Source organism: Hippopotamus amphibius, chromosome 7 (assembly GCF_030028045.1).
Source record: "Hippopotamus amphibius kiboko isolate mHipAmp2 chromosome 7, mHipAmp2.hap2, whole genome shotgun sequence".
Taxonomy (NCBI): domain Eukaryota; kingdom Metazoa; phylum Chordata; class Mammalia; order Artiodactyla; family Hippopotamidae; genus Hippopotamus; species Hippopotamus amphibius.
Genome location: NC_080192.1, coordinates 47,157,248 through 47,169,279, shown reverse-complemented (window position 1 = coordinate 47,169,279; position 12,032 = coordinate 47,157,248). Strand labels below are relative to the sequence as shown.

General features: G+C 39.3%; 1 protein-coding gene across 8 annotated transcripts in view; it reads left to right on the top strand.

Moving 5' to 3' along the window:
* Positions 1 to 4,828, top strand: part of FRS2 (fibroblast growth factor receptor substrate 2) — a 116,823-nt gene extending 111,995 nt beyond the window's left edge. For 6 of the 8 annotated variants that reach the window (XM_057740513.1, XM_057740509.1, XM_057740512.1 and 3 more), the window contains one exon: positions 334 to 4,828. In XM_057740513.1, the coding sequence (XP_057596496.1) occupies positions 334 to 1,284 (951 nt within the window). In that variant the 3' untranslated portion in view covers positions 1,285 to 4,828. The remainder of the gene's footprint in view (positions 1 to 333) is intronic. The other 2 variants (XR_009054559.1, XM_057740516.1) reach the window with 2 other exon arrangements.
* The last annotated feature ends 7,204 nt before the right edge of the window (positions 4,829 to 12,032 follow it).

Genomic DNA, 12,032 nt, shown 5'->3' with positions numbered 1-12,032 from the left:
CTAAATCAGGTTTTAATGCATCAATGAGAATTTCTAGAACAACATCAAAGTAATAATCCCCGTTTGTTCCTGACTTTTTTTTCCTTTAACAGGATGCTTATCATGTTTCACCATCATGTATATTTTAAAGTAGTTATTCTTTTATCAAGCTAGGAAGACATTTCTGCATTTCTCCCACCTCTCCCCAACCTTTTTATTGGTAAAAAAAAAACAGGTACAAAAGCTTTGAGGTAAGAATATACTTAGAGAGGAAGTTAATAAAATTAATTGATATAGTCAGGCAAATTTTTTTTTTAAAGCAAGTTACTAATTCACTTTCCTGTTTTGTTTTAGGTACATACCTATGTCAACACTACAGGTGTGCAAGAAGAACGGAAAAATCGCACAAGTGTACATGTCCCATTGGAGGCGAGGGTTTCTAATGCTGAAAGCAACACACCGAAAGAAGAACCAAGTAATATTGAGGACAGGGACCCTCAGATTCTTCTTGAACCCGAAGGAGTCAAGTTTGTCTTGGGACCAACCCCAGTTCAAAAGCAATTAATGGAAAAAGAGAAACTGGAACAACTTGGAAGAGATCAGGTCAGCGGAAGTGGCGCAAATAACACGGAATGGGACACTGGCTATGACAGCGATGAACGAAGAGAGGCGCCCTCTGGTAGCAAGCTGGTATATGAAAACCTAAATGGGCTGGCCCTCCCTGGTGCGCCAGGGCTCAGGAGAGGCCGTCTGCCGTCCGCTAGTACCTCAGACTCGCAGAATATCAACAACTCAGCTCAGAGAAGAACTGCATTGTTAAACTACGAAAATCTACCATCTTTGCCTCCTGTTTGGGAAGCCCGCAAGCTAAGTAGGGATGAAGATGACAATTTAGGACCAAAGACCCCATCTCTCAACGGCTACCATAATAATCTAGACCCAATGCATAACTATGTAAATACAGAGAATGTAACAGTGCCGGCAAGTGCTCACAAAATAGAATATTCGAGGCGTCGGGACTGTACACCGACAGTCTTTAACTTTGATATCAGACGCCCGAGTTTAGAACACAGGCAGCTCAATTACATACAGGTTGACTTGGAAGGTGGCAGTGACTCTGACAACCCTCAGACTCCAAAAACTCCTACCACTCCCCTTCCACAGACCCCTACCAGGCGCACAGAGCTGTATGCTGTGATAGACATCGAGAGAACTGCTGCTATGTCAAATTTGCAGAAAGCACTGCCACGAGACGATGGTACATCTAGGAAAACTAGACACAATAGTACTGATCTGCCCATGTGAGCCCGGAAAGCATTACGTTGTTTGCACCTTTGTGAAGTTTTAAAAAATGAAGATGCAAGTGCTTCATTTTTATTTCTAAACACTAACTCCTTTTATAGACCGATAAAAACATTTTTTTCTGAATATTTCATGTGCTTCTTTAAAGGGAATTAATGTAGAGCAGGTACTCATAAAAGAACACTAATTTCATTATATTACTACTCATTACTGTACAGCAGCATTCCCATTTTCACAGTGCCTATTTAAAATGAGAGTTGAAGTGAGTAACATGCTGGTCCGTTTTCTATCAAGGTTATGGACTCATGCATATCATTCATGTCTAAGTCATGGTTGGCATTTAAAACATATTATAAAGCCTCTTGATAATGTGCATTGCTAACAGATAACTCTAGGCTTTGAAAGTACTATTTGTAGATTCACTATTCATGGTGTGTGGCCTCCAGCATGTAACATGAGGAATCCTTTCATTAATTGTAGGCTTTTTGACTTGAGCCAAATCATGTAATGGAAATAGAAGTACCATACCTCCTGTGTATCAGTCAGTTCCTTTGCCTTCCCCATTTCTAGAAAGAGTCCTATGTTGGTGAACATGGTTTGCTGTTGGTGTGTTGAAAGGCAGGAAAGACGAGATTTTCTGTTTACTCATCTCATGGTGTCATTTGAAGGGCAAGCCCAGATATCTTAATCAGCATTACAAATAGGCTCGAGAGTCAGTCTCAGGTCACTTTATCCAAAAACAATTGAAAATCTGAACCGTGATCTCTTGAAAGTTTCTCTCCTACAGATAATTAACAGTAACATTGTTTTCTGGAGGCATTTGTGCCGTTAGATTGCTATTTACCTTTAGTTTTTTCTTTTGGTGTTTGGGATGTCTGATTTTGTTGCTTCATGTCTTTTTCAGTTTAAAATGTTTGAGTTTGTATATAGTTTTGAAATTGGATTATGTGTTCATTATTTAGTTTGCATTTTTGTCAAATTGTGGTTTTGAAGGTTCATTTGGAATTTACTGTTATTCTATAACAGGGTTGCCCTTGTCCAGTATTTATTTATATGCTGTTTACTTTTCAAGCTGATAAAAGCATTTTCTCAATTTTAAATTTCACTTGTGTCCGTAGGTGATCTCTTAAGCAGCTGAGAAGGAAAAAAAGAAGCTACTTTTAACAGGCGAAGTTCCCTGAAGGTACTGTGTTTCCTCTGTGGGCACTCTGCCAGCACTTTAGCAGCGATTGCCTCAGTCACACGGCTGCAGCTGTACTCTGCCCACTGTAGTGCTCCTCAGCTCTGCTGTCCTTTCACTCGCAGCTGGATCTTGGATTATCCCTTGGTTTTAATAGAATGTTAAGATTGTTGCCAGCATAGCAGGTACAGTGGAAGTCTTACAGCAGTGATGTTGTGTCATAATTTAGGACTGAAAGTGAATTGAAGTTTATATAAACTGATGAGAGTCCATACGTCTAGCTCTTGGAAAATCAAGAATTTTCCAGTTTCCCAAATCCTAAAGAAGACAAGGGAAGGTAGAGTAGAAAGAAGGTTAGATAATCTTGCAAACTATGTCACTGTTTCCTCTCAAGTGTGAGGAAGTTTGAGATTATGATCTGGATCTACCAGATGTAACTAAGGTTAATTTAGCATGAAAAAGTTTGTCATATAGTATCCAATCTGTTCCATAAATGACCTAATTATAGGACAGTGAATGGATTAGCAAATAATAGGGCGGGACCATTATAAAGAAAATAAATTATTAAAGGTGTCTTTATCATTTTCAGTGCCATTGGTTTATGTGCATAGCAGAATTTTTTTTTCCTGTGAATTTGGTGCTTACTAAAGTGTTCACTGTTCTCTAAAAAGAGAGCAGTGGTATAGGTGTGCAGTTTCCATTTCAATGTATTGTTCCATTCATGCTTTCTTCTGAGTAGATTGCTGATTGTGCCAAACTTATGTGATGAATTTTGTAATGTGGAATAAGAATTATGATGGAAACAGCGCACGTGGTTTTCTGCGAAACAAGCTGTCAAGACAGAACGTTAACCTCCAAACGAAAGGGCTGACCTATTTACTCATTTTGGAGGTTGGATACTTTCTTTTCTTACTTTTCTCAGCCTTTTCGTTTTTCCTTCTGATTAGTTTTTATATTTTTTAAGCAACTATAATATAACCATTGCAGTTTATGCTTTAAATACTGTGTGCTTTAAAAACGAAAGTGGGACCAATTTGTCTGCTAAGAATTTGATTGTTAGGTACTACGAGTACTAGGGAAGATGTATACAATTAATTTCTACATTAATGGTATTAATTTCTAGATGTCTCTGGAAATCACCTGTGTTCCTACTTAATAAAAAGTAATGTAGAACACTATTTGTCCTCTGCGGTAGTCTAGTAATGGGCATTAAGCTCTGTCCTGGAAGAATTGTACCAATTACTAGGTGCATTTTAGAATGAAATAATTTATTGGGATATAATTGTGGCCATATGTTTCAGATTTTCTGAGACAGACCTAATTTTAGACATTCTGTTCTGTTGATAGATCACGTGATCCCACTTTCTGGTTTTGGAAATGGAATCACTGATCCTGTGTTTTCCCCCTCATAGAAGCCTCTTTTATCCTTATAGATCATAACACCTTTTATCCCAGAGCAGGGTTGGAAACTGATATGGGTATCACATGTGTTTTTCTTAGTGTGTTTTATTTCCCGGGTTCATCTTCCTTTAAAAATGAAAATATGGTGCCTTCCCTCCCTCCAGGAAGATTGGCAAATAGTTCCTTTTATTTACTGCTGCTGTGGAGTGATGAGATATGCACTTTACTTTTGAAGACTCAGCAAAAAGCTTTTCACTTCTCAGTATATCCAGAAATAGATCACATTTGGGACTTAAGAAAATTTGCCAAGCAATCTTTGTTTTTATAAATATTAATGTTGACCCCACAGTTCAATGTTATAAGTCAGGCTAGTGTTTGTTTATCACCCCCCCAACCACCCAAAAAAAAAAAAATCCGTGGCACAACATATAAAAATGTACCTCAATCATGTTCTATTAAAAATGGGACAGGGGCCTTATGTTTTCATAATTTCCCAATAATGTGCCACATATGTTTGCCTCAAGGTATAGGTTTTAACAAGATAAAAAATACACCCCATTTCCCCTTGTGCTGTTCCTAACCCATAATGTCCAAGTGTTTTGTGCAATGCGTAGTGTGTGTGTATAAATATATATATGTATATACTAATATACATATATATGTCTCTTTGAAATAGACATACCATCAGAGACAACATTCAGAACTAACTGATGTATTGGCATCTCTTTCTTATCTCTGATATGTGAGGTATATGGTACTAAATTACCTTTTCCCTGATGTTTGCCAAATTTGAATAAAGGCATTGGTACGAAACCACAGAATGTACAGAAAATGTTTTTGGCTTGAAAAATTAACAAATCTTTTATGACATGCCACAATATACTCTGCCCAAACCAGCACCCTATCTTTCTTGTTCTTTATATCCCTTTTCCCCATCCCTACTTCCTCATTTTTGGGGGGGGGGGGGTATAACACAATCTTCTGTAGCATCATTACAATTGCAGTTCTATGACAATTGGACAATAGTAGCACGGAAACAGACTGGTATTAATAGTACAGTAGTCACCAGTGTGCCACATTTGCATTAGTAAATGCAAAATATACATTTTATAAAGGACAAATTTTGTGTTATGTTTTTATTTTCATTACATTGTATAATATTGTAAGATTATTGTATGTCCTAATTTGCATTATAAATGTTTTTTTCCTACGTAAAGGCATAAATATAGCAACTTTGTATAAAGGTAGTTTATTAGATTTTTAATTTTGTCTTTTATAAAAAATTGTCTAACAGTGGGACTACCATTGCCAAATTGTATGTGAAATAGGAATTTTACCCCCTATGGTTAATTTCATTTATAAACATTCCATATTTCTCTAATAAAAGACATAAGTGATACTGTACTATGCATAAATTGTATTTTAATGCTGTTTCATATCAGCATTTTAAATTTTGGTTTGCATTTTTAATACTGGCAAAATTTACCACTGTTGATTAAACCTTATTGTATATGTAACAACATCTTTTGCCCTCTAGCCCTCCCCACCCTTGTTCTCTCTCTCTCCCTGTCAGTGCCAACGTCATACATTTTGTAGCATGGCAATAAAATATAACTTTTACACTGAGGCCAAGTGTGGCTTTCTGGAGGATGTGGAGATGGGAGGATTGCCCTCTAGTTGTCCTTTGCATATGACTTTTTGCTATATAAACCATGTTCCCAGGCATGAGGAAGTTATCTCATATATGATGTGAACATGCTTTTTAAGGTCAGGTGTGAATGTGCTTTTAAGCTTAATTTTTGTCCTAACAAATAGGAAGTAATTTCTTATCTTTGGAAAAGTCAGAGTTCTTGAAGTACAGTCAATCCTTTATTAACTGGAGTACTTAAAGAATAAGCTAATAATTGAATTTAGTTCAACAAGGGCTAAGCAACACGTTTTCAAAATCCTTATTTATTGTAGAGTATTAGTATACTGTCCTAAAAATTATATGTAAAATATGGTTTAATCTTACATGATTTAGGATCTTGCAATGCCTTACTGTTGTCATTCTAGCATAAATCCCCATGACGAGGTACTCAAGTTGATACTGGAAGCTGAGCTGACTATACACTAACCTTAAGCATTCATGAAAAGCTGCTTTGTTGAATAAAATCTGATTGGAGTTCTTATGGTTACTTTCCCCTTATTGCCAAAAGTAGATTGCAATAAAACCCCAATAAAAGTTTGGCTGGATACCTATTTAAAGTTTCACTGTATTTATACTTCACACATTTCTTGAAGCTTTATGGTAAGAGGTTTTATTTCTTAGTCTCATATCACAGCCTCCATTTTCAAAGTGAACATATAATGGGTCAAGGATTATGTTTCAAAGGGAAATGAAATTTTAAGTATTTGACAGACTCTCACAGTTTTTATCTTCTTGGTCATTCAAACTAGTAGTCCTCAGGGCTGGGACTCCAGACCTGTTTTTTGTCACTGAGTGGCACTGCAAAGCTTATTTGGGTACAGCTCAAGACGGATCATTTAAACAGTAAAGGGAATAGACAAGTCCACAAATAATCAGGTGCTTACTATGTACCAGACACCATGGAACACATACACGGGTTAAGATGTGACGGACACCACATCTTGCAAAACTTGGGTATTTGTTCTCAGAAATTAAAAGCTTTTTTGGATTATTTCTGTATTTTTCCTTTGAGTTCCTTTGAAGACAATAACTAGTCACATGTTCTTATTTAATGAATGAGCACGAACTAGGCCCTATGCTAGTAATAAAGATAGTAATTCTTGTTCTCAAAAGAATTTGTAGTTTAGAACAGCCCTTCTGAGGGCAGTGCCCTTCCTCTCCCCAGAGAACTAAGCCCTAACATATAAAGTATATATAAAGAATTACCATCTCTCTGATACCTCTAGAATAGTAGTAGCTATATACCTAGGAGAACTGAAAAAAATTATCACTCCAATTCTTAATATATGATGTAATAAAGGCACATATTTGGAAGGGCACCTAACAGCCTGAAAATGGAGGTTTTCGAGAAAAGCTTAGAGGAGGTAATCCCTGGGGTGTTTGATGAGAGCTTTCACAGATTAGGGCAGGAGAGGAGAGGATATTTTAGGGAGAAGAAATTAAATGAGCAAAGGCACACAGGTGTAGAAAGATCGTAATGTTGAGTGGTGGCAAAGGCTCCATATGCCAGGAGCACAGGGTGCAAAGGCAGGTTGGGGGATAGAGAAGAAGGGAGAAATGAGAGACAGCACGTAGGTATAGAATGTGAAGGAGTTTTTGTTTTACTCTAAATGAGGTGAGAGAATTTGAAGGGTTTTAAACATTGGAGAAATAACATAAAGTTGACTCTGACATCAATATGGAGAATACAATAGAGGACATTTTAATAAGGCAGGGAGACTAAAACGGAAGCAAAACTGGATAAATGCTTTTTCAAAGGCATTATTAAAAAGGAGTGTTTAGGTTATCTGTTGCTGTGCAACAAGCCACCTTAAAACTTAGTGGCTTAAAACAATAAATCATTTGGTTATTTCTCACATTGCTATAGATTAGAGTAGGCAGGCTTATAGAACCCACCCCAAATTACAAAACTAATATATGGAAGAGTTGAAATCCAAGCCCCACAGTCTGGTTCCTGAAGCTGAGTGTTTAGCCCCTGGGGCACAAGGGTGACACCAAGTGACATAGGAAAGGAGAAAAAGTCAAAAACGAACACAATGGAGAAAGGACAAATTGCTGGGAGTCCCCTCATAGGGGGTCCTCCTGGCCGTCTCTGGTCTCTGCCCCACAGGTGGCAGAGCCTGCCTCCCAGTCCCTATCCAAGAGCCCCTGGCTACGTTTCTCCTCCCTACCGCCCCCTCCAAAGACCAGCAGGGAGGGGGCGCTGGTTTCTCCATCACCTGTAGTTTCAGACTTGTCTGCCAGAGGACATAATAATATTTCCACATATGTGATTTTGCCCACAATAAAAACAGCTGTTTTCAATGTTGTGCAAGTATCCTAGCTTCTTGTTATTGTGACTCTTCATTCCAGTGTGTGATTTGAGATCTGCTGGTGAGGTGCATTTCCTGAAAGAAGAGCAAGTTTTCCCACAAAGAGCACAAAACTCTTGGTAGATTTAAAATAATTTGGCCAATCTGAACACCTTTTTTCATGGTGGATCTTGGAAATAGTATAAACCGGGGTCAGCAAACTTTTTCTGTAAAGGATCAGATAGTAAATATTTTAGGCTTTATAGGCCATAGAGTCTGTCACAACTACGCAACTCTTCCATTATATAGCTTTGTATTGTACTGCCCAGTATGAGTTTGCTTGTGTTACAACTAAGCTTTATGGACATCAAAATATAAATTTCATATAATTTTAATGTACCACAGAAGATTTTATGTTTTCAGTCACTTAAAAATGTAAAAATCATTCTTAATTCTCTGGCCATACAAAATCAGGTGGCAGGTTGGTCTTGACTCCCCATGGTTTGTCAATCCCTGGTATAAACTAACCCTCTTAGCATATACCTGAAGGGTAGGACAATTAAAAATTGAAAACATTGGGACTTCCCTTGTGGTCCAGTGGCTAGGACTCCACGCTTCCAATGCAGGGGAGCTGGGTTTGATCCCTGGTCAGGTAACTAGATCCCACATGCCACAACTAAGTGTTCACTTGCCACAACAAAGATCCCACATGTGGCAATGAAGACCCGGCACAGCCAAATAAATATTTTTTAAGAAATTGAAAATCTATCAATGTTAACAATTGCCACAATCCAAGAGCTTGCTAGGAGATCAGTTAGTCAAAGGGAGAAAAAGTTATCAGATGCAAAGCTAAACAGATTTTTTTAAGTACAAAAATTTTGCTTTAAGCGTCTCAGGGGGTCAACTTAGAAAAAGTAGAAGACTGTTCTTAATAAACGGAAATATTTGGGATTGATTTTGCTCTCTACCAGGACATTATGTAAGAGGATGTTAGTCATCTCTACAACTGTGTTGGGGGGAGGGGAAAATGAGTGAAATGCAAAATCTCCTGAAAGTGAGCAAGCAGGACAAAGTAAATGTCTCCATCAGAGCTCACAAGACCTTGTCCTGGACAGTCCAATTAAACACAGCGTTTTACAGATGTAGGGAATGGACTTGACATAGGTGGGGAAGGGGAAGCTGGGATGAAGTGAGAGAGTAGCACTGACATATATACACTACGAAATGTAAAATAGATAGCTAGTGGGAAGCTGCTGCATAGCGTAGAGAGATCAACTCGATGCTTGGTGATGACCTAGAGGGATGGATAGGGAGGGAGGCTCAAGAGGGAGGGGTATGGAGATATATGTATAAATACAGCTGATTCACCTTGTTGTACAGTGGAAACGGGCACAACATTGTAAAGCAATTATACTCCAATAAAGATGTGAAGAAAAAAAAGTGTTTTACGATTCAATAAAAGAAATGTAAGTCTTCCTCCATCTTACTCAATAAATAATGTTTAAAAGTTTAAAATTAAAATATCAATAATATATTATTTAGTAATATGATGGTAAATTTTTTAAAAAGTGGAGAGTGGTTGCTTCTGAGGAGAGGAATTAATGTGGTTGGTGAATTATGTTTTCCATTATTAGTGTTACTGAGCCCAAGCTCACTCTGCTTGCTGCACAACAGGCCAATAAATCTGGAGACAAGTTGCTGGGGCAAGGAATAATGACTTTAATCAGAAATCAAGCAGACCAAGAGGATGACAGACTATTATAGCCCTGCGCCTGCCCCACCCTCAAGTCTTGGACAAAGCATTACTCTGCTGAATTTGGCTTTCTGACTGGGAGGATACGGGGTGTTATACGGGGATCTGCAAAGTTTAATCAGTCCTGTTTTCAAAAACTTTTTGAGAATTGGCTGAATTCCCTTTTGGGCCTCTTGCCTCAGAAGGTATTATTTTAGGTTAGGTGTCCCAGCATCTTTTTTTTTTTTTTTTAATATTTATTTTCTTTTATTTTTGGCTGCGTCAGGTCTTAGTTGCAGAATGCAGGATCTTCGTTGAGGCGCTCAGGCTTCTCTCTACTTGTGGTATGAGGGTTTTCTCTCTCTAGTTTTGGTGTGCAGGTTTCTCTAGTTCAGGCGTGCAGGCACAGTATTTGTGGCATGCAGGTTTAGTTGCCCTGCAGCATGTGGGATCTTAGTTCCCTGACCAGGGATTGAACCCACGTCCCCTGCATTGGAAAGTGGATTCTTTACCACTGGACCACCAGGGAAGTTCCCCAGCATCCCTTTTAAACAGGATTTGTATTGGCCATGCGTTTTTGGCTTTCCCTGGGGTGCCATCAACCCACACTTCTGGCCTTACCTGTTTGTAGACCTTGGAGGTTGGGAGAGCTCTGTCTCCTTTTCTGGGGCATCCATGAGTGCCATCTCTAGGCTTACAGTGTGCTCCAGTGGAACCCAGATGTCAAGATGTCCTGGCAAAAAAGTTACTTGGGCATTTAATTTACAAAGGCAATCTTGGCCCAAAAGAGGGATTGGACACGCTGGCATATAGAAGAAACTGTGTTTCACAGTAAGGTCCCCTAATTGGCATTCTAGAGTTTGTAAGAAAGAACAATTTTGTACTTTTCCAGAAACTCCTGAGACCAGGATGGATTGAGATGTTTTCTGTGCCACTTTGGTATTTACCACAGAGTATGTTGCACTCATATCTATCAGAAAGGCAATCAACTCGTCCCTCACTGTCAAAGTTTCCCGGAAACTGGAATCGGATACCTCAAGTCCAAGCGAGCCCCCAGGCCTCTCCATTCACCATCAGTGTCCATCTCCTACCATATGAGAAGCTCCCATCTTTCTTTTATTGTTTTCTTATTCTTTAGCCTGGGGCAATCTTCTTTCCAATGCCCTTCCTCCTAACAGTAAGCACATTGTTCCCTCCCCAATGGTGGCTTACCTCTCTTTGGGTTACTTGCCTTCTGGAATGCAATGCTGCTGCCAGAAAAGTGGCATTCCCTCTTGCATTCTCTTGCTTCTGTCATTGTTCCCTGCTGTTGAACACTTTAAAAGCAACATCTATTAGTTGAGAAGGGTTCATTCCAAATGCACCATGTGACTTATATAATCTTATATCTGGGGTGCTTTGCCCAATGAATATCATATTTACTTTTCTCATATTTTCAAGGGCCTCAGGGTCTGCATCAGTGCAGTGCCAGTAAGCTTGATAAATTCTTTCTAAAAAACTCTGATGGATCCTCACTGGGTTTTCAGTGTATCTCCTGAATTTTGTTTAAGGTCTTTTGCCTAGGTACTCCCTTTCAAAGACCCACTAGGATACACTTCCTATAATTCTCTAGGTGTGGCATATCTCCATTATTAGGATCTCAGTCAGGCTTAGCAATAGGAACTGCCAGATTTGCTTCTGGAGTTCCATCTGGATCTGCTAGATGACACTGGAGTGCTTCCTCTCTAGCCTTGTCAATGACCATCCTCCTTTCATCCCCAGTAAGCATCATATTCATAAGAGTGTGAATGCCTGCCCAAGAGGGATGGTGAGTGGCAGAGATAGAAGTGAAAAGCTCAGTCACGCGGAGGCGGTCCTCTCGGTAAGCAGGTTATGGTCTTTCCAGTTAAGGAAATCTGAAGTGGAGGATGGACTGTGCATCCATAGGAACCCGCCTGGTTGGCCATTTGTATGAAGGCCATCGGCACAAGGGAAAGTGCCCTGCTGCAGATGTGGCTCCCTGTCAGGTCTTAGATGGTGACACCAAACCAGGCCCCTGTACCCCGGGGCTAATATAAAAACTTCTCGTTGATTCCCATAAGTAGGGGAAACAGGAGGCTGTGACTATGTTGGTGGTACAGGGGTGGGGGTAAGAACAACTGCTGGTGCAGCCTGCTTGGCCAGTGGGAGAGCCCGGTTGCCTGAAGGGGGGTTTAAGTGTTGAAAGAACACGTCCTCACTCTCATTTTCTCCCTCTCTGTCTTGCAGTACAGGTTTTCCCTTGGTTTTCCTTTTAGACTGCTGTACTATAAGGTGGCAGCTGTCTGACTTCTTGTCCTCCTGATGCAATAGCATAAATGCTTCTACATATGGAATCTCATCATTTTTACCTGCTCTTTCACAAAACAATTCTAATTGCAAGATCGTATAATAATTAAGTGAGCCATTCAAGGGCCATCCCTCTCCTGATCTTAACAT